This window comes from Thalia democratica, chromosome 4 (genome assembly GCF_965202585.1).
Source record: "Thalia democratica chromosome 4, ktThaDemo2.hap1.1, whole genome shotgun sequence".
In the NCBI taxonomy this organism is placed as follows: domain Eukaryota; kingdom Metazoa; phylum Chordata; class Thaliacea; order Salpida; family Salpidae; genus Thalia; species Thalia democratica.
Genome location: NC_139168.1, coordinates 24456015 through 24477551, shown reverse-complemented (window position 1 = coordinate 24477551; position 21537 = coordinate 24456015). Strand labels below are relative to the sequence as shown.

General features: G+C 24.8%; 1 protein-coding gene across 1 annotated transcript; it reads left to right on the top strand.

Moving 5' to 3' along the window:
- The first annotated feature begins 20273 nt into the window (after positions 1–20273).
- On the top strand, positions 20274–21533 carry LOC145833799 (protein AAR2 homolog). Its single transcript, XM_082940989.1, has one exon. It carries the CDS (start codon positions 20299–20301, stop codon positions 21373–21375), a length of 1077 nt encoding a protein of 358 aa, XP_082797115.1. The 5' UTR covers positions 20274–20298; the 3' UTR covers positions 21376–21533.
- The last annotated feature ends 4 nt before the right edge of the window (positions 21534–21537 follow it).

Genomic DNA, 21537 nt, shown 5'->3' with positions numbered 1-21537 from the left:
GTTAGTATAATCCTTAACTTCAGTATTAACTAAACATGAGTTTAAATATTTTTATTGCCTAATTTTTTATATTTCATCCTACACATAATTTCAATTTTTTCATTATGTCATATGTTTTTGTTCTTTCAATCTATTTTAACAGACGCTTTTCGTTAATAGTATACAATTCACTAAATCGTTTACTTTACAATACTTTGAACTATTCTTTGTAGGACTTTAAAGTGAGCAGTTATAACTATATTTAAGATGGATTTTATAATAATTCCCGTGGCTATAATAATTTTATAATAAGCAAATTTAAAAAAGCAACCCTTTAAGATTGTAATATTCAGATACAAAAACCGATAAGAAATTACGATCTAAAAACTACAATGTAAGTCTGTTGTAAATGTTGTATTATTTCTGACTAATGTATTAGCGCTTTATAGTAGGTTATTTTTGAGTTTCATTTTAATAAGTTTTACAAATTGTTATACAACTTGCATAGGCCAATTTAGATAATGGAATTCAAACAAACACTAGTAGAAATTAAATACTTTTGTTATATTAAGTGAAAAATCCTGATTTTTAGGTATAACCTAGATATTAAAACAGTTATGTCGTATAACAAACTGCAAAAGTATGTTACGTCGATTGACCGTCTTGATTTCACATCATTAATAAACATACAATTAAACAGATATGTCTATTTGTATAACAAGTCAGAGGTTAATCAAATCTCGCCCAGGTAATCTTCTTTAAAACCTTTACTTAAATCTATATAAATTTAAGTGAAGGTTTTAATTTCTTTAAAATTTACTTTATTATGAACAGTTGAAATAACGTAAGTGTAAACGAAATAAGTACTGAAAAATATTTTGAAATAGAGTAATAAATTAATTATAGTTAAATTAAGTATAACTGGCAGCAGAAGTTTATAAAAACTACATCAAGTTTTTTGTTTCCTTTAATCAACTATTTTCTTAGACGATTATTAAAAGCAACATATTTACTTTTTTTCAATACAGTAAAGCCAGCTTGAAGTCTATTGGCTTTATTCTCGGTGTTTTTTTGCATCTCTAAATTTTTAAATGCGATTTTTGCACCTCTAATTTTCTAGAAACCTATGTTAGAGTTTCACAATATAAACAAATTTTATTATTTTATTATAAATTTTAAAAATATATAAATTAATCAAGTAACTTATACTCATATTTCATATCTAATTATCGCTGAATAATCTTAAGTTCTTGTGTTTTTGGAAACCTGTAAAACAATAACTTTTAAGAGATATCAAGAAAATTTTTGAAGAAGTTTTTATTATCAAATGTGTGAAACTGTTTTTGCAATTTTAAATTTTAAAAACTTTTAAATATTTATGATAAATGTAAATTAGTTTTTCTTTATATACATCATATTTTGAATGAAAAAAAGCAAAATGATAAGTTTTCGACACTTAACTTTTATAGTTCAGTTTTATTATATAATATATCTTATTTAATCTTTAAATATAATTTACTATTGGCTAAAAGAAAGAAAATTGAATTTAAGTTTTAGTAAATGACGGGTTCTAAATATTCAAAAACGTCTACCTCTACTTTTGACTTTTTAAACAGTATACACTTTCGTTTTAAGAACTTAGATTTTAATAATGATAACTTTAATTGAAACCACCATACTTCTTACGATTACTAAATTTTATTAACTGTATTACTTCTAGTTTCATATATACTGATATTAATATTCTTAAAAAGTTGTATTTTATATAGATTCGCCTTAAATTTGAATGCAACTTGCCAATCTTGTCTCCATACTTAAAAAATGTATATTAACCATATAGAATCTTTTAAAAGAAAAAGTACGGAGTAGTCTTTAAAGGCTGCAAAACTCATTATATTTCATACATTAACGAATATCAAAAATTAATACTTAATCTTTAGAATACAGAAGACTTATAATTTTCTTAATTCTTTTTAAAACTAATCAACTACAGTTAATTAATAGTCCACTTTTAACTTTATTTAAATAATTAATCACCACGTAAATAAACCATTGATTTATAAACCTAACGAAAATAAACCATTATAAACCATTGATATAATATGTAGAACTTTGGTAACTCTATAGTTTGATTTTATTAGCAGCGCCTTTCCTCTGTAAATAATATAAGGTTTTTCAATATTTTCGATAGATATTTATTTTAACCTGTATTCCTAATGTGCTTTGGAATTTAAATTTAGTAATTAGTTAATGCACTAAAATTTTTATTTTTTTTACAATTTTCTGTACCTTTGTTTCAATAATGTTTATTTTAATTGTATCGATTATGGTTTGGCAAAGCGACAAAAATAATTTATAAAAAAACAGTGAAATACCAAACGGTTGCACAAATGTAAAGAACCTAACTCTAAAAGTCAAGATGTGTATATTCGGTTGATTTTTGAAGAAGAATAAGTTTTATTCATTAACCTTTTGTAGTTTGTTTGAATTCTGACATTCTAGTATGTTCTAAAAGAATTTTATAAAAGTAACTATGAACCTTCTTTTAATAAAGGAGTGCGTAATTCAGACTATTTTGCTGATTGCTGCACTAAAATCATTGAAATAATTTACTAAATCGTCTCAATATGTGTTGCTGAAATTTTAAAAGAATTTTTTTTTTGTTGAAAAGAAATCGAAAATTAACATTAAATTGAAAGATTGTGCAACTGTTTTTGGTTTTATTGGAACTCACTGATCTATGAAAGAATTGATGTTAAACTTGCTTATTATAGAGTCAAAACCAAACTTGTTAAAAACCTTCTCCTTCAAAATCATAAATTAGTCGATTAGTATTATACTTAAGTGTTAAATTATTTTGCTGATTATCTATAATTATTAGATAAAACTATAGTTTATGATTTTAGAGTATATAAATTTGCATCTCTTTGTTAAGTGTCATTCAGTTTAAGTGGCCCAGATTTTGATGCCTGGGTCTAGCGTAGGATAACAAACTTCCAATAGCAATGAATATCAAAAACTAAATTTTAGCAAAAGCTATCTGAACATTAAATTTTATTTTAAACAAAACTAACTATATTTAATTAAAAAAACTACTAAGTTGAGATTAATTTGTTTTTAAAACAAGTCGTTATTTCCAAAGAATAATAAACAAATATATTAATACAGATCGGATTAGTATTTGTCGGGTTAGATCGGGTTAGAAAAGATCGGGTTAGATATGATCAGGTTAGAAATGATCGGGTTAGATATGATCGGGTTAGAAATGATCGGGTTAGAAATGATTGGGTTAAATCGGGTTAGAAACGATCGGGTTAGAAAAGATCGGGTTAGATATGATCGGGTTAGAAGTGATCGGGTTAGAAATGATCGGGTTAGAAGTGATCGGGTTAGAAGTGATGGGGTTAGAAATGATCGGGTTAGAAGTGATCGGGTTAGAAATGATCGGGTTAGAAGTGATCGGGTTAGAAGTGATCGGGTTAGAAGTGATCGGGTTAGAAATGATTGGGTTAGAAATGATTGGGTTAGAAGTGATCGGGTTAGAAGTGATCGGGTTAGAAATGATCGGGTTAGAAATGATCGGGTTAGAAATGATCGGGTTAGAAATGATCGAGTTAGAAGTGATCGGGTTAGAAATGATCGGGTTAGAAGTGATCGGGTTAGAAATGATCGGGTTAGAAATGATAGCGAGTTAGAAATGATAGTAAACCGGTTTTAATAACCAAATATAAGTGTATTTTAAAGTTTTTTTTTTTTTTTCTATCATAGCTTACATGATGTTTCTTAAATTTAATAATGATTGTATAATTTCTTTATACAAATTCTTTTATGCTAGAAAAACAAAATAAGATATTGGTTAATAGTTTTACAAAATGAATATTTCAAAACTTGAACAACATAGTTTAGTATAATATTTTATAGAATTAGGTAATTGTAATCATCTAATAAAAAATAAAGATTGTTGATATAAACTGTTTTAAGTAGCCTAGAAAAATAAGTTTAAAACATTTTTTTTTGGTCTGTTAATTTAAAACTAAGATTTGGCTCGCTCTTCATTTAAATGAAAAATCTTAAGCACAAATTTTGAGTCAGGTTTCAAATAAAAAAGTTTATTTATTTTCAACAGTTTTTGTATTTGTAGCTTTTATGTTTTATAATAACAAAAAATATGATCAAATAATTAATTTTCTCTATACAGCTTTTTAATATACTAAGCTCATGTCTAGTCACTTATTCAAAAAGTTGTTCAATGTTTTGCCACTTATTCAAAACATAAAGTTTTTTGTTGTTTTCAAACATAAAAGTTTTTTTTAAGGGCAATAAACACCCTGGTAAAGGATGGGTACAATGCCGGGTACCAGTATCCCAGAATCGGGCTAACTGACCGCGGAAAAGTCGGCAAATGGAGGTTTATGAACGGTGACAGTTACGACCCACGTGACAAAACGCAACCCGCCGCGTTTTATTGGGGACAAAACCAGCCAGGTCATCCGTGACAAGTCAATAGCGTGTTTACCGGAAATACAAATTACTTGGATGATGTTGAATGTGACAATGATAGACCAGCGATTTGTGAAATTAAGTATAACATTTGTTAAAGCGTTACTTTTTATAAAGTTTTATGTAAAACTTTATAGAAAGTAAGCATTGGAATAAACTTTTTCATCAATAAAATGTGCTTAAAAAATTATTAGTAAAATGCTTTATTTTATACTAGTATATGCGAGGCCGCGAATAAAAATACTTTATAAAATAAACTTTTAAAGAATATGTTTACTATGACTATTTATGAATATATTAAATATTCTGAAACATGTTTAAATAATAGTGTTTTTTTTAAGTTTTGAACAAATCGAATTTTACTAAAAGAACTTGGCTGAAAATTTTTATATAAAGCACTGTAAAGGCTTTTTGTAGATTAAAATATTGTAGATTAATGTATAAATTTTATTAAAAGAAATGTTAAGAACTTTTTGTATTCTTTTCTAAAATAAGCTCTTTATAAGATGTTTTAAACTACAAAATGCTTTTAAACATATTACAAAGAAACAGAACCAACAATACAGCTTATAAATTTATATAAAAACTAATTTACAAAAGTAACAATACAAGTTTAAACATAAAAAAAGGTGTTTAAATTACGACGAAAAATTTAAAGTGGTTTTTAAATATTTCAACATTAATTATCAGACATTAAACTTGATAACTTCTCAAATGTATTGGCATTTTTTGTTTTTTTAAATTTTGTTAGTAAAATAACCATTGCATTTGATTTACTTTATTGGTAGTAGTGGTTTGACTATTTTTTGCTCAAATTACGTTATAATTATTAGTTACTTTAGTTTTTAAACACACACTAAATAAGAGTATAACATTTTTCCAATAAGATAACTTACATAGTTTAAAATTTTTAGGACAATTTTAAGCATATTTAAGCAATAGACTAACCCTGACGTATTGAGTTGATTATTTAAAAGACTATTGGGCATATAAGTACTATTACTTTAGCTTTTTAGGGAGTTACTACATTGTTTATCAAAATTAAAACATTTTACTTATGTCTTAGTTTTTTTCTAACCTTAACTGCATGCAAAACCCGCAAGATATTGGCGAGAACTTGTGACTAAATAAACATTACTGTTATGTAAGACAAAAATACCCCTATCATAACAAAAATTAATAACTTTCACAACAAGCTTACTAAACGTAAAACTAATTTATAAAATTTTTGATAGTTACATAAGTTTCAAAAAACTATGTATTTGAAGAAATTTGAATGAAAGTGGTTAAACTACATTTTTAGATATGTACAAACTGCTTCAAGGAAGTATTTATATCTTTTACAATTCATTGTTAGCCTAAACCAATAACTTTAAACTATTAGTCATATATAATACCGTATAACCCAGACTATCTTAATGTTTTATTTCATTTGGTATCTATATAAGATAAAAACATAAATAAATATTCATATAATGCTAGCATTGCTTTTTAGAAAGTATATTATTAAAAAAAAAGTAACTAAAATATTAAATATGCCTATTTTTTAGTAAATGTTTTATAGAAAACTTAATATTTAAACTAATAGTTTGAAAGTGAAGGTGTCAAGTTTTTATTTGAAAACTTACATTTATAAACAATTTCAAAAATGCTTAATTACAGAAATATGTAACTGCAAATTAAAAAAAGTTCATGGTTTTTATTGTAATAATTCTATTCTGAACAACTGAAAAAAAAATTTGTAAATAATAAAATAGATACAAAATTCTGAGTTTAAAGATAGTTTCAGATTTTGAATAAGTTTAAATCTTTTTTTTTGAGTTCTCTTCAAATTAATATTTTTTTATCATTTTAAGTTTTTAAGATATATGCTTTATATTTTTTGTTTTATTTATCATAAAGCCAACAAAAATTAGTGTTTAAATTTGTTTAATATATAAGCAAATAATTAAAATTTTTAAAACAACTGCATCGAATCAATTATAAAATAAGAACTTTTTAAGTATTATTTATAACATTTTGATTGAGGTTTAATCCAATCGTTTATGATAATATTGCAATAAATTCTAATAGGAAATGTGGGACTTCCTTTTTAAAAGTAGTTTTTACTAAGACTTTAATAAAATTTAGTTTCAATTTACTGAGTTGAAAAATTTTACCTACATCATTTTGAATTAAAGATATCCGAAATACCACAAATAATTTTATTTCATAAGTTAAAAACTTAACTTCAGAACTTAATGAAGTAACGTATGTTTGACTAATCGAAGATGATATCATATCAGTAATAAGACATATTTTAATTCGTATATAAGTTTAATTAAAAAACTTTTAATTTTTATAAGTTTTGATTTTCATTAGGTTTTTAATAAGATAAACCGCTTCTTTATTCTATTAATCAAATATTATACTGTTTAAAAATTTTTTTTATGTTGAAAAACTTTTGAATTTGTTTTTTGCATCTTAATATCAATGTTACTTTTTTATGAAAGGCGTAGTATCTCTGTTTATTAAAGCTGACAAAAAAACTATAAAAATATTAAAACATTTATTAAAACTTTATTTTGTTTAAGGTTAATGTTAAACCATAAATTTTAGTTTGAAATTAACACAATTTTGTTTATACATTAGATAATAGAAAGATTACTACTAGTGGAAACAAAAACATAACGTTAAATATACAAAAATTTTGGATAAACTTTAACACTAAGCTTAGTCAGTTTTAAATTTATAAGTGTACTAATAAGAAAAAAGAATAATGTCTTAGCATACCTTCTAAATATATTTTTTATAGATTTGTCAGTTTTGATAAACTTGATTAAACTCGTTAATAATGCTATCAATTCTTGTGAAGTTAGTACCCGTATCTTGAAGCACTTATAATTATTTTTTGATAACATTCCCTTCCAATATTATTAATTTAAAAAAAAAATCGAAATTTTGATTTACGATGTAGTAATTAGAATTTAATAAATAACTTTATTTTAGAATATTTTTCATTCATGCAATTGAAGTACTAATAAATTGTCATAAAGTAAAGCATCAAATATCTAGCTAGAAATTGGTTTATAAAACCGAATTCTTCTAACGATATCATGAATTATATACTAAATTAAGCTTTAAATACTTTTACTATATAAGTAATTTAAAAAACTTTTTTATAAAATTTAAAAAGCTGTTTTAACATTAAAGCTGAGTCTTCATTATAAAAATTATCAATGTGTGGACAAATATGTGTCAAAAAATACGTTTGTAGTACTTGTAAATTTATGTTATTTAAATAATTTAATCGCTTATGAGTTTTTTTATATGTTTGAAATATCGTATGCTAACTAAGCAAATGTGCTAACCAAAAAGAAAAATAGGTTGTTATTTTTTTACTTTTAACTGATTAAAAAAAATATGAATTTTAAAAGTAAATAGTATAAAAACGTATGAAAAATTTGTTTTGTAGCCTGTATAATTTTTTTTTTTGAATAGGTTAAATAATCAGTGAACAAGTTGTACTTCAAGTTACTTTTGTGTTTACTATAAAGATTAGTTGAAGTTTAAATGATAGCTTTCAAGAAGTTAATGTACTAATAGAATGCTAATATATTTATCATAACTAACATTAATCCCTTGATGTTCTTTTATATAATAATGAGAAATGAGATTTTTATTTGTATCGCTATTAAGAGACCAAGAGTGGTAAGAATTTTCAAAATAAATAAACTTTTTACTTCACTATTCTTGCAATCAATTCCTATGAGTTTGTTGGTTTTCTGATTTTAATAAAAAAAACTTTAGTTATTATATATAAAATGTTTATTACTTTTACTTACCTTTATATTTCGATGAAACTAATTTATAAATAGTAAATCAATATTTTAACGAACATTGATTGTAAACAGTTTTTTTTTAATCATTTAAAAAAAAATATCATTAAACTGTACCTTTTGTATAAAAATGCAAAAAAATAATAATTTAGAGAAACTCTTGTAAAAATTGAATTTAACGTTTTTTTCGAAGAAAATTGTGCCATTTTCAGTAGTAATTGTTGTATTTTCATAAACTTCGCAATTACTTTTAGAAATTTTGTAGAAAATTTAATTTTTGTAGTCAAAAACGCTGCAAAAAGTATTTCTACTTTATTCTGTACACAAAAACTCAACTTAAAAAAAAATGCAAACTTTTTCGCTTTGATAAAAAAGTGTTTTTTAATTGTTAAATCTTATAAAACTATATGTATCAGATAATTTTATTATATAAATATAAAAAAATGCTTTAGTTCAGGTATTGTAAATTTTAAAAAATTGTTATGTAGGTTATCAAAAGCTTTAAAGTTGTATTAGAGTTTAAATGTGCATATAAGGATTTTTTGATTGTATTTAGACCATGTTTTCTTTTTATTAATTAAAACGTTTGCTTGACACCGTGAACAAATATGATAAAAACTTTTAAACGAAAAAGTTATACTTTTCAAACAAACTTTTTACTTTTATTGTACACTACTTATAGCAAATATTGATTATATACAAATTTTATAAGTGTGCACTAAGTAATTACTGTTGTAATCGATATTAGTTCGAGATAAATTATGTCTAAAATCAAAGTACATATCACTAATAATAAAAAGTTTTCTTGATCTACAAATGACTCTGTTGTTAAAACATGCAACTTTTCTTTGTTTATTTGCGGAAGCTTTATGTTAGACGTATATCTTAATAAATAAATTAAACTTTTTTCTAAATAAGTTTGTTTTGCATTAATTTTCAATAAGGTTTGAACTGATTTGAGACCCGACGTATACCAAAACCACTTGTTTTCGTTTCTCCATCATCAAAGGTGATCTGAGACGAACGTTCTCAGTAAAATGCTAAAAGCCTAGCTACACAATAGAAAATAATTTGATTTTTGATTTTCTATAGTTTTTTTATAAAAAGGAGATAATGTTGTCTGAAAAAAATTATAAAAAAACTAACGTTAAGCTGAACATGATTCAGATAAAAATCGTTTTCTTAGTCCTCGAGTTAAAACGACCTTCGTTTCGTACAAACGTCTTGTTTTAAATATGTTTAACGATATATTTTGTAACTTTTTTACTTTAGTTAGAGCTAGTAGTTAGCTTTGAATTATTACGAAATACCAAAGGATAAATTTCAAGAAAATTTACAACTATCAAAATAAGAAAAAGATTCGTACATTTTAAATTCTAAATGAAGTAGGTTTTAATCTCATCAAAAAAAATCAATTTATGAAAATTTATTATTATATAAGTCACAAAAACGATATTCAATACATTTGTAGTTTAAACACTAACTAGATTAAGCCTAAGTACAAGCTTAATAAAACGATTTTTGTTGCAATACTTTAAATAATATAGCAGCTTATAGTAAATTAACAAATTATGTTTTGTTCTTCAAAAATATATTACTAAAACTTTAGACATAAAATATATTTATAAAACATTGTCACTCAAGATTTTAAAAAGTAAAATAAATTTCCTACTTACAACAATTAATAGAATAAAAATTTGTACATAAGAAAACTTGTAGGTGAAACTTTGAGTTTGAAGATAGTTGTTATAAAAGTGGGAGTTTATTACACAATGAAAATATAAAAATAAAAAACTACACGAATTAAGTTGATTTAAACTGTATAAATAATTATACCTGTTATACTTTAGAATTTTTTTATGTATAAAAATGTTATATATATTGTATATTAATTATTTTGTCTTTGCTGTACAAATTTATTATACATCATTAACATGAACTTTTTACAGTTTTATTTTTTTTTGGGTTTTAAGCTAGTTTTAATTTAAATTCTCATATATTTATAAACATCTTAAATAAAACGAGTTTATTTTGTTGATATGTGTAAATTCGTTTTGTCAATTTTAAGCTAAATTTGTTAAATCTGAAGCAGTTTTAAATCCTAAGTTCTATTTAAACTTTTTTATACTAAAAATAAGCGGTTTAACTGTTATGAACTGTTGAATTATAACAGTCCTGTTCTCGTAAAAGTTTATTAATTTTCAAAACAAATGCGTGATTGATTTTAGAGTATAGTTTATTAAGTGGTATGTGTCGACTTTTAACATTGACTATTAAACAAAAAATACACACAATACAAAACATATACACTAAAAATTTTAATTCACTTAAGAAGTAAGCTGCTTTAATACATAAGAACAGATATTTTGATTTGATCATCTTAGTGCGAATCCCTTAATGTAAAATTACCGTTTTCCAAGTTGTTTATTGAACGACAAAAATGTTTGGTCCAAGAACCTGGTGCAGAAATGAAAAACTTTTTGGTTATTAAGTTAAATACATTTTGTCAGTCGTTAAATAAAGTTATCATTTTATGAGCTTTAATCTATTTGATAAATAAAAGTTAACGCATTTAAAAGAAAAGAACTATACAACAATTAATTTTTAAAGACTTAAATTTAAAAAAATTTTTTAACGCTGACAAGACCTGATTGGTGTAATTTACAGTAAGTACTACATAAAAATTGTCGAGAGCAGTTTAATAACTGGAAAAATTTATTTCAATTAATCTGTTGTAGGAAAAAAAAAGAATTGTATTTTCTGTTACAATAACCAAACTGTATTTTATTTATCCTATTATTTAATCCTAAATGTGTACTTTAAAATATACGTATATAAATTTTGTAGTAGCAACAAAATTTAGATAGTAACTATTGTTATAAAAAGTGATATTCACAAAATTGACTTGAGAAATGAATGACATACTAAAACAAATAACTTGCATTATTTACTTTTTAAAGTTTTTGTTAACTATAAATAAAATTAAACGGTTTTTGAGTAATGAAATTAAAGCTTTTACACAACTTAGTTATTTTTAGTTTTTAAATTACCTTTTGCAACTTAATATAAATAATCAGCAGTTGTTTACTTTTGTAACTGAAATGACTTTAATAATTAAATAGATGATCGAGTATTGTGCTGTTATTGCAAACTATTAATTTTTGGTTTGGCTGCAGTTCTAAGGTCGCTTCTGATTGGTTAATATTTTAGTGGTTTTTATTTTATATTTTAGATTTTTTTTTGGTAAAGTGGGTTAGGGATAAGAGTTTAGATGTTTTTGATATTTTGCTGTATTATCACTTTATCTCATTTGCATTAAATTAAATATGAAAAAAATTTTAAACCTTACAATTGCAGCTGACCCTCAATTTTTTATAAGTAATCATACATTAAACTAATTTTTGTATACTTAGATCAAGGTTTCTCAAAATTTTTTTCAAAAGACACCCTTTAAAGAAATAAAAAAGCTATGGCGCCCTCTGAAAAGAGTTCTCAGAAAACTACCGTTAAATATGCTCGAGAACTTTTTTTTGCTCTTCATCATCAACTTCAGAGTATCTAGTGTAAGTTTCAAATTATGGCCTTGAGGCTCCCCATTTTGCAACTTATAGCCCCATAAATTTCTAATTATTTCTATAATATCTGTATAAGTGTTTTAAAACTTCCATTACATAAGTCTAGTTCTTTAATTTTTTCTTGTCACTATTAACTCCAAAAAATCTAGCGTAAGTTTCAAAAAGTTGAAATTTTGACCTCAACAATACAACTGTCACATCACAGTAGACAGCAACAATACAACTACTATGTCACAGTAGATCGCAACCACAACTATCACATCACAGTAGATCACAACAATATAACTATCACATCACAGTAGACCACAACACTACAACTATCACATCAGAGTAGATAGCAACAATACAAATATCACATCCCTGGTGTTTTATTATTTAAATCAACTTTTGACCTAATTCTATGAAAAATGTAGCACTGATTTAAAACTTAACAATTATTCTTACGATCTCTAAAATAAAAATCAGAGTAAATTGAATTTAGTGCAAAAAGAAAAACTAACAGTTAAATTAGTGTTGGCCTTTTAATAAAACATGAAAAACTATTCAAAAAAACTTAGTTTTTCCTCGTGTAGTATTGAACATATTACAACAATTGGTATAATTATAACTTGAATATTTTTTCAAAATAACGCATAAATTAACTATTAGTGTAGAAATTTTTATACTTGTTGTTCGCAACACTATGGAGTCTACAATTATCAAATCTATGTTGTTTAATTATTTTAGAAATCAACCTTTGACACAGCTCTTTAAAAGACTCAGTACTTTTTAGAGTAGTCTTACGTTTACATAAATGGTTTTCCTAAATGTCTCGCCCAATTTGTCATGGCTGTTTAAAAGCCATCTCTCTATGTAGCATTTTCCAAAAACTTTTGTCAACATATCTGTTGCGATCTACTGTGATGTGATAGTTGTATTGTTGCGGTCAACCGTGATGTGATAGTTGTATTGTTGAAATCTACCGTGATGTGATAGTTGTATTAATGAAATCTACTGTGATGTTATAGTTGTATTGTTGAAATCTACTGTGATGTTATAATTGTATTGTTGAAATCTACTGTGATGTGATAGTTGTATTGTTGAAATCTACTGTGATGTTATAGTTGTATTGTTGAAATCTACTGTGATGTGATAGTTGTATTGTTGAGATCTACTGTGATTTAATAGTTGTATCATTGCTGAAATTTATAATCTACAATATATCCAATCAGTGATTTATATATTATAACCTATATATTTATAAGTAGAATTTGGTGACTAGTGATAAAATGATAATATATGAATTGCTTACTTGTAATTTTTTTAAATTTTATTTGTCTAAAAAAATGTTTGTTCAGCTAACTACTTTTTGAAACAATACTTGTTTATTTGCTACCGTTGATTGATTTGTGTTAGTGACGTTGTTATTTGGCCACTACTAGAGAGCCTAATAGTACTCTAAGAAACAGGCCATGTATTAGGCGAGACAGTTGACCTTTTATTAGCCTAAAAAAAATTTTTTCAAAGGGGTTTCACAATTTTCTTTGTTCTTAATTTACCGCTTGAGTACGCATTTCTTAGGTATGCACTGCCGGTTAAGTACGCAATATTTAGCCAAAAAAACTCTGTATTTAAAATTTTTTTTTTTTCTGCTTAGGAATAAAGAAAAATATATAAGTAGTAAATGAAAATATTAGATTTTTTAGTTTAATATACTGTATTAAATTTAGATAAATTAAAACTAAAAGAACCAGAAAAAAGTTATGAACTTAAAAATTGTATATCAAAATTCAAATCTGTTATTTAAGACAAAAATATTACAGACAAAACTAACTTACTCTATATATAATCAACTATTTTTATAAGGAAACAATATTATAAATTGAAGTAGGATAAATTTTTATAAAGAGAATTTCAATATTGAGTTAAATGTTAGTATAGATGGAGTGCTCACAAATTTTTTCTTTTAAATTTTAAACTTTTTTTATTTGTATATCTGTTTATAATAAAAGTATTTTTTTCAAGTAATTTATTTCTAAAAAAACTGAAATTTCACGAAAAAAAAAACGTTTAGACTTATACAACTAAATTAAAATACCTTTTATAAAAATTTATTCTAGCTTTAATTATTTTATAAAAATTTTCTTAACAAAAAAGTTACTTTTTTATAGCGTAAGTTAGTTATGTCTGTAATATTTTTGTTTTAAATCAAAGATTTCAATTTTGATATACAATTTGTAAGATTACAACATTTAAATAAAATTTAAAGAGAATTTCAATATTGATTTGAATGTTAGTATAGATTGAGTTTTTACAAACTTTTCTTTTAAATTTTAAACTGTTAACATTTATATATCTATTTACAATAAAAGTATTTTTTTTCAAGTAATTTTATTTATAAAAACTGAAATTTCACTAAAAAAATGTTTAGACTTATACAATTAAATTAAAATATCTTTAAATTTTATTTAAATGTTTGCCTGATAATGCAGGGATTCCAATGATTGTTTTGAATTCTTTTTGAGTTGAAAATTTCAAAAAATCAAGAATCAACTTTGTGGCCAACAGATATACAAAAATAAAACAACTTAAAAACAAATATTAAAGTACCATTCAATGATCAAAAAATAAATTGCTAAGTGGTGTAGTTGTCTAAACATGATGTTGAAAACTCTCTGAATTGAACTTTTAAAGGTTTAAACACAGTTGGTTGACACATTAAGAAATAATATAAATGTGTAAGTACAAATACAACATTATTACACAATTACATAACACACAAGCTTCACACAACATTATTATATACAATGAACTAAGTTAAATAAAACTTTAATAAATATATTGGACATTTTTTAAGCAAAATTGTACTTACTAGTTCAAAAACAATTCTTAATCAAAAGTTATTTACAATAACTAACAATTTATAATGGGAACTAAGAGCATCATAGTAAAAAGTTTCCTAGAAAAAAAAATGCTACTTTAAAACTTTTACCTATTATGACGTCACGATTAAAATTTCATTTAAAATCTATTTCAGCTGGGCAAAAACGATCATTTTTTGTTGAGAAAACTTTTTAATCTTTCAGTGTTATAAATTTAACATTCATTATTCAAAGTTTATCAAATAACCAAAACAAAGTCAATAAACAACGCTTTTAGTGATATTCTTTTTATTCATAGGGGTTCACAGGAAACCAGTCGAAACACGCCCCTGCACAGCAAGTTGTTATATGTTCGAGATAACTTTAAAATGTTTTTGTGTTTAAATTAATTTAAATTAAAACTAGATTTTTTATGTTAAATTAAAAAACACGGTTGGTCATTACTCATCAGTAATAAAACTGTTTGATTTAACTTTTCTCAATATGTCAATTACTTTTCTTATCTTTTATTTGGGAGATTGTGAGAAAATGTTTAGTGTTTAAGTAAAATTTTAGTAGAAAAAGTTCGAGAATACGTAAGCTCGTTTTTTATTGTCGCAGATATATATGAATTAATGCAAAATATGATTAAAACTCTTTGCATTACGGTGGTAATACATCACTATATGCTTAACAAAATTTGTAAACTGTAAACTTAGCATGTTTTTTTTATCACTTGTAAACGAAATAAGGGTTAAGACGGAATGTTTTGTCTAGAAAAACAAAAATGTCTATTTTATAAAACTTATGAAGTTCACTGAAGCTGAACTGTAGGATAATACCTAGGATAAATGTTTAATCAACGCTTCACTTAGGACAAACTATATAAAAATATATCTAAAAAGTTATAAGATGTAACGTTGAAAGGCGTTAAATCCTAGAGATCCTGATAAGCAAAGCTTATCGGAATATATACCACAGATGTTCTTGTGTTAATACTTTATTTTAACTAACGGCGTTTCACTGCTCTCAAATAAGTTAATTTAGATCTGTTCGTAGATCTGTTCTTAAATTTATTTGAGAGCAGTGAAACGCCCTTAGTTGAAATAAAGTTTTAACACAAGAACATCTGTGGTATCTAAAAAGTTATATTTTTTTGTTTAGTTTTAGAATAAACTTTAAAAACTTTTAACATTTGTATTTTGTTTTCAAAAAGTTTTAGATTTTATAGTCTATCATTTTAATATTTTTCAGAGTAAATTTAAAGAATGTAATGAAAAGAATTCAAAACTATTTCTTAGGCTAAAAGCTCTCATATTAGGGAGTTTTAAAAGGTTGATTTGAATAAACTAAGTTTTGAAACTTATATACAAGTATTGAGTAAACATTTCAAGATTTTATAACTAAACCAGTAGAATTTCCAACCATATAGTTTTGGTAGCATATTTAAATTGAGTTAAATTAAGAATATTTATAATATATGTTTGGTAATATTAAAGCAGTTTTCCAAAATTAAATACAAAAACTCTTGTATTTACATAGTGTATATTTTTTTTTTTTTAGAGTTTTTATTATTCTGTTTACCCAAATACCTAGAATCCTGGAAAAACCTGCAATTAAAAAAAAACTGGAGTTTTGAACAAAAACTAAAAACCTTGAATTTTGAACAATTTTTACATCTTTAATAGTAAAATTTCAATTTAAAATAAAAATCTATCACATAGATAAAAAAAGTTTGTTATCATCAAAAAAAAATTTATCAAAAAACACTTTTAAAGAAGCTTTACAGTATTTTTTCAATGTTTTTATATTGACCTTAAACTTAATTTTAAACTAAAAATAGACCCTATAATGTGTAATTTTAAAAACCTAGAATAAATTTTGAAAACCTGGAGGTAATTCTCCAAAAACTTTTTGCAATCCTGATTATTGTTGAAAATACTTTAAGTGATATAAAATTATTTTCTTAATAGTTTATACATTTGAAAACATTTTTTTTACCTTAAGTTTAGTTTTATACTAAAAATGACCAAGAATACTTCTACTTTTAAAACCTGAATGAAATTTAGGAGAAATACTAGAAAACTAATGGCCACCATGCATTTTCTTAAATAAGTTTTGATCAATTTTTTCAAAAGAATAATAGTTTTTATTAGAAAAAGAAGTTTATATTTTTACAGAGTTGCCAAAAAACCTGGAAAAACATGAAAATTGACATTTTAGGCTAAAAACTTGGAATTTGAGAAATTTTGAGAAAAAAACTTACATTTTGGACAAAAATCATCAAGAAACCTGGAACTTTGAACAAAAATCAAGAAAAATTCTAGAAAAACCTGAAATTTTAAATAACTTTTACATTTGAGTAGTTAATTTTGATACTAAAATCTATCATTTATTACTATTTTTTAATCAATTACTAATTTTTTGTCATCATCAAAAAAAAAATATTAAAAAACATATTTATAGAAAGTTCAAGATGTCTTTTAAATGTCATTATACTATTTAACTTAGTTTTTTACCTTAAATTTAATTTAAACAAAATAGAATCTGAAACAGGTAATTTAAAAAACATAGAGGAAATTTTGTAAACCTAAAGAAAATTTTCCAAAAACATTTGGCAACCCTGTATATAGAAACAATCACACTAAACTTATTACATTATAAAGACACAAGTGAACTACAAAGCAAAACCATATTTCAAGTATTAGTTAATTTTAAAATTACAATTGATGTCATTTTTGTTAAGAGTCCAAGTGTAATCAATATCTGCTGGAGTAGTAGTGTGTGAATACCTTTTATTTAACAACAAATAGTTGGTCCTTGGACCTGGTGTAGAAAAATATATTTTTGTTATCATAAAACATTTTGCTGTCTGTTATGGCGTGCAAGTATTTTCAACTCATAAACACCTTGTAAAAATCAAATGAATTTAAGGTTTTTAATAACAAGTTTTTTTTTTTTTTTTGCTTTTAGTTTGAATTTTTGTACACATTTTTGTCTACTAAATGATAAATTTTACTTAAACTAGTTTTTATTGTAATCTTTTTTTAATTCTACTGCCTGCTTATTCTTGTTTTTTAACATGTTTGACCTGCAAAAGGTAAAACATGTAAAACTAGTGAATCTGTCCTGCTGACTAGAAAAGTTACCAGTTCTATGCTAGAAGACTTGCTAAATGCTGCTAGTTGTTGTATAAGTTAAAATGCCAATAATAATTTATTCAGGGTTTTCAAAAATCTTAAACCCTGGAAAAATATAAAATTTGACAGTAAAAACCTGGAAATAACTGAAATTTGGGTATTAAAAAAATCCTGATAAAGCCTAGAAAAACTTAGAATCTAAACAATTTTTACATGTAAGTAATGGAGCTTGATTAGATGAGAAAAGTCTACGATATACCAAAAAAAAAAAGTATTATTTATAATTAAATTTTTTATAACACACATTTTAAGTGGCCTCGCAGTATCTTTTTAATATTTTATACTATTTAGGACAGCTTTTTTAGACTATTATTTTAGACTATTTATTTAGACTATTATATTCATAACTTAAACATGGTTGCCAAACACTCAGGATAACTCAAGGTATTTTCATTTTTTTTTTTAACTCAGGCTAACTCAGGATAGTTTTAGGTTGTTTTTTACAATCTCAGGACAGATTGTTTTCTATATTTTGAATGGGATTTAGTTTCCTTTAGTTTAGATTTATTTTAATTCCAGTTTGTTCAACATTTTACTTTTTATTAATTTTATAAAATACAAATACCTTTTTAAAAGATTCTAAATAACGACTCAGGACAGATTTTGGTCACTTAGGACAGTTTTTTTTACTCATAGAGTGGCAACCCTGCTTAGATTAAATTCTATAATAAAGATATTCAAAAACATGTTTACTTTCTAAAACCTGGAAGAAGTTCAGAAAATCTGAAAAAAAATTTCAAAAATACTTTTGGCAGCCCTCTTAATTTTATATATTTTTTAAATTAGTTTAATAGTTTTCAGTAAACTTCTGGAAAAATACAATTGAAAAAATCTTAGGAACACAATAAAGTTAAGAGTCACAGGACAGGTTTATCATTTTATTCCTAGATGTATATTTTTATGTAATGTACACACAATAATTGATTATGATAAAAATTGTGGAATTTGAAAAATAATTCAATAAAAACAAGACACAAATTTACCAATTTACTTATTTGTAACTATATATCTTGCTACAACAGCACCTTATAAAATTTTATAGTAAATTTTTGAAAATAAACTATAAAAAAGTTAAACAAGAACTTTGTTTGCTAAATCTTTTTTTTTTTGTTTAATTGGAACACCCTGTACTTAATGATTATAATGTGTGCAACAGATTTTTTCACTACATATCTAACTCTTTTGCAAATTGTATTAATTTCAAATTTTAAGATGATGAAATAACATAACTAAAATTCTACCACTGAATTTGATTTATTTTTAAAAATTAAATAAAACTTTAAGACATTTACAAACTCTAAAATTTTATTTGACTTCTAAACAGAAGCCTGAAAGTGGTTTTGATGTTGGGATTTTTTAAGTGGTAAAAGCAACTAGTTGCTAGGTGAAAAAAAAGTTATAAAAAACTGTCTTTTTTTACCCAATTACTTTAACACCTTAATATTGTGTTTTAATCAACTACTGGTATAATAACACTGTTTTTTACTTAGAATCTTCTTGAAATATTTCATAAATAGATTTCATATTTTGATATTGAACTTTATTACATTTTTGCCTAGTGCTGGACCAATTAAAAGTAACATCAAAAATTGTTTATGGTTAAATTTATTTATTTTGTAATAAAGTACGTTAATATTAATTTGATAGGAATACAATTAGAGTTCTAAACTTTAACAATTTTAAGGAGGTATCGTGTTTAATAAAAAGGGCTAATCAGTTATAGAAATTCAAATTTGATTAGAATATCAAAGTCAAAACTTGATTACTAAGTCTTAAAACGTGATCAACTTTTTAGTGTTTGTTATTATAGTTCTAATTTTACTTATTACATACATATGGATAAAATATTTTTTATAAGTGAAACGAAAAAGAATTTAATTTTACATTTAAAGAGCTTAAAAATTTATAGTTAAAGTTTTGGTTGTTTAATATACATGCATTATCTAAATTTTTAATTAACACTGAATAAAGTTGTAAACAAAGATCAAATCAATTTTTATTTGTTTGTAGGAATTTTTCTGAGTTTTAAGTTTATATGTAAAACTTGAGATTATATAACAGATCAGAAACTGTATTTTCCGTTTTTAATTTTGCTATAAATTTATTTAAGACAACAAAACTTTTTGACTATAATTAAATATTAGTATGCGTTTTTAAAATTATTATTTTTGTCTACCTGCAAAATTTAAAATGTTTTTAAATATTGATTAGTATTTGTAAAGCCAAAATTATAGTTAAGATTCAGTACTGTTCATGTAAAAACCACTTACTGTAATGATACTTGTTTAAAGAAATTAATTTACAAAGACTTTTTTTAGAAGGTCATGTGTTTTATTGGTTGTTATAAATATTTACAGACCTAATTCACAAACATTAAATTATTATAATGGAAATGGACCAGGAAAAAGCCAAGGCCTTGTTCAAGGACGGAGGATTCCTGCTCATTGAAGGAATGCCAAAAGGCACCGAGTTTGGGATTGACTGGAAAACTTGGACAACCGGGGAGAACTTTGAGGGAGTCAAGATGATACCACCAGGTGTGCATTTTGTCCATTACAACTCGGTGTGCAAGCAGGGTGGAGGAGTGTCGCCCAAAACTGGCATCTTTCACAATTTTGTCAAGCAGGAAATAGTGGCGTATAAATGGGACCAAGACAATGAAATGCTTGTTCAAAAAAACTTGGGAGTTGAGGAGTTGAATAATATAAAGCTCAACCTTCAAAACATGGACAGAAGTCTGGCTGCATACCCGTATGACATGTACCGCAAGTGGGTGTCCATGAGCTCTTCAATCACCCCAAACCTAATTTGCAAGCTTTCTCCTCTGAGCAAGTTTATAACTTCATCAGACTCTAGTTTGATGTCTGTTTCAAGCAGTGACCCAAAAGAAAAGTTTGGAAAAACAGATGCAAATGGATTGCCTGTGATGAAAGCAGATCCAAGTTTGAAAATAAGATTTACAAAAATTCCAAGCCAGTGGTATCCAAATGATTGCAGTCCTTGGGAAAAAACAATTCATTCTATGGACTCATCACATGTATTAGGAAAAATAATAGAAAAAAACTATGAAGCTAGCCATGAGATTTTAGGTGAGCTGCAGTATGCATTTATTTGTTTTGTTTTAGGCCAAGTAATGGACGGTTTCGAGCATTGGCGCAGCATAGTAAAAGTTTTGTGCAGTTGTGGAAATGACATGAACAAGCATAAAGAACTGTTCAAAAAACTAATAGCAGTTTTGTACCATCAAATAAATGAAATTTCACCAGACTTTTTTGTTGACATTGTTTCATCTAACAATTTTTTGCTAGCCAACCTTACAACTTTGTTTGAGAGTATTGCAGAGTCTGAAGATGCTGAAATGTTAGACATTTCAAGTAAGTTCAAAAAACACTTAAAAAAGAAATACAAATGGCAGTTTAATAAAGAACCAGAAGACTGTCTTCCAATAGTTGTAGAAACATAATAAAGTTAAATAATTTTTTTATATACATCAAAATGTTTGTACAACAATAATTTAGTTTTATTTTAGGTTAATTATCATGTTTTTGAATAAATAAAATACTAAATAGTTTCTCCTTTTTTTTTATGATAATTATTTCAAAATCATATTAAAAAAAATTTTACA

Coding starts and splice junctions, on each gene's coding strand:
- LOC145833799 (XM_082940989.1), top strand. CDS start 20,299: ATGGAAATGGACCAGGAAAAAGCCAAGGCCTTGTTCAAGGACGGAGGA.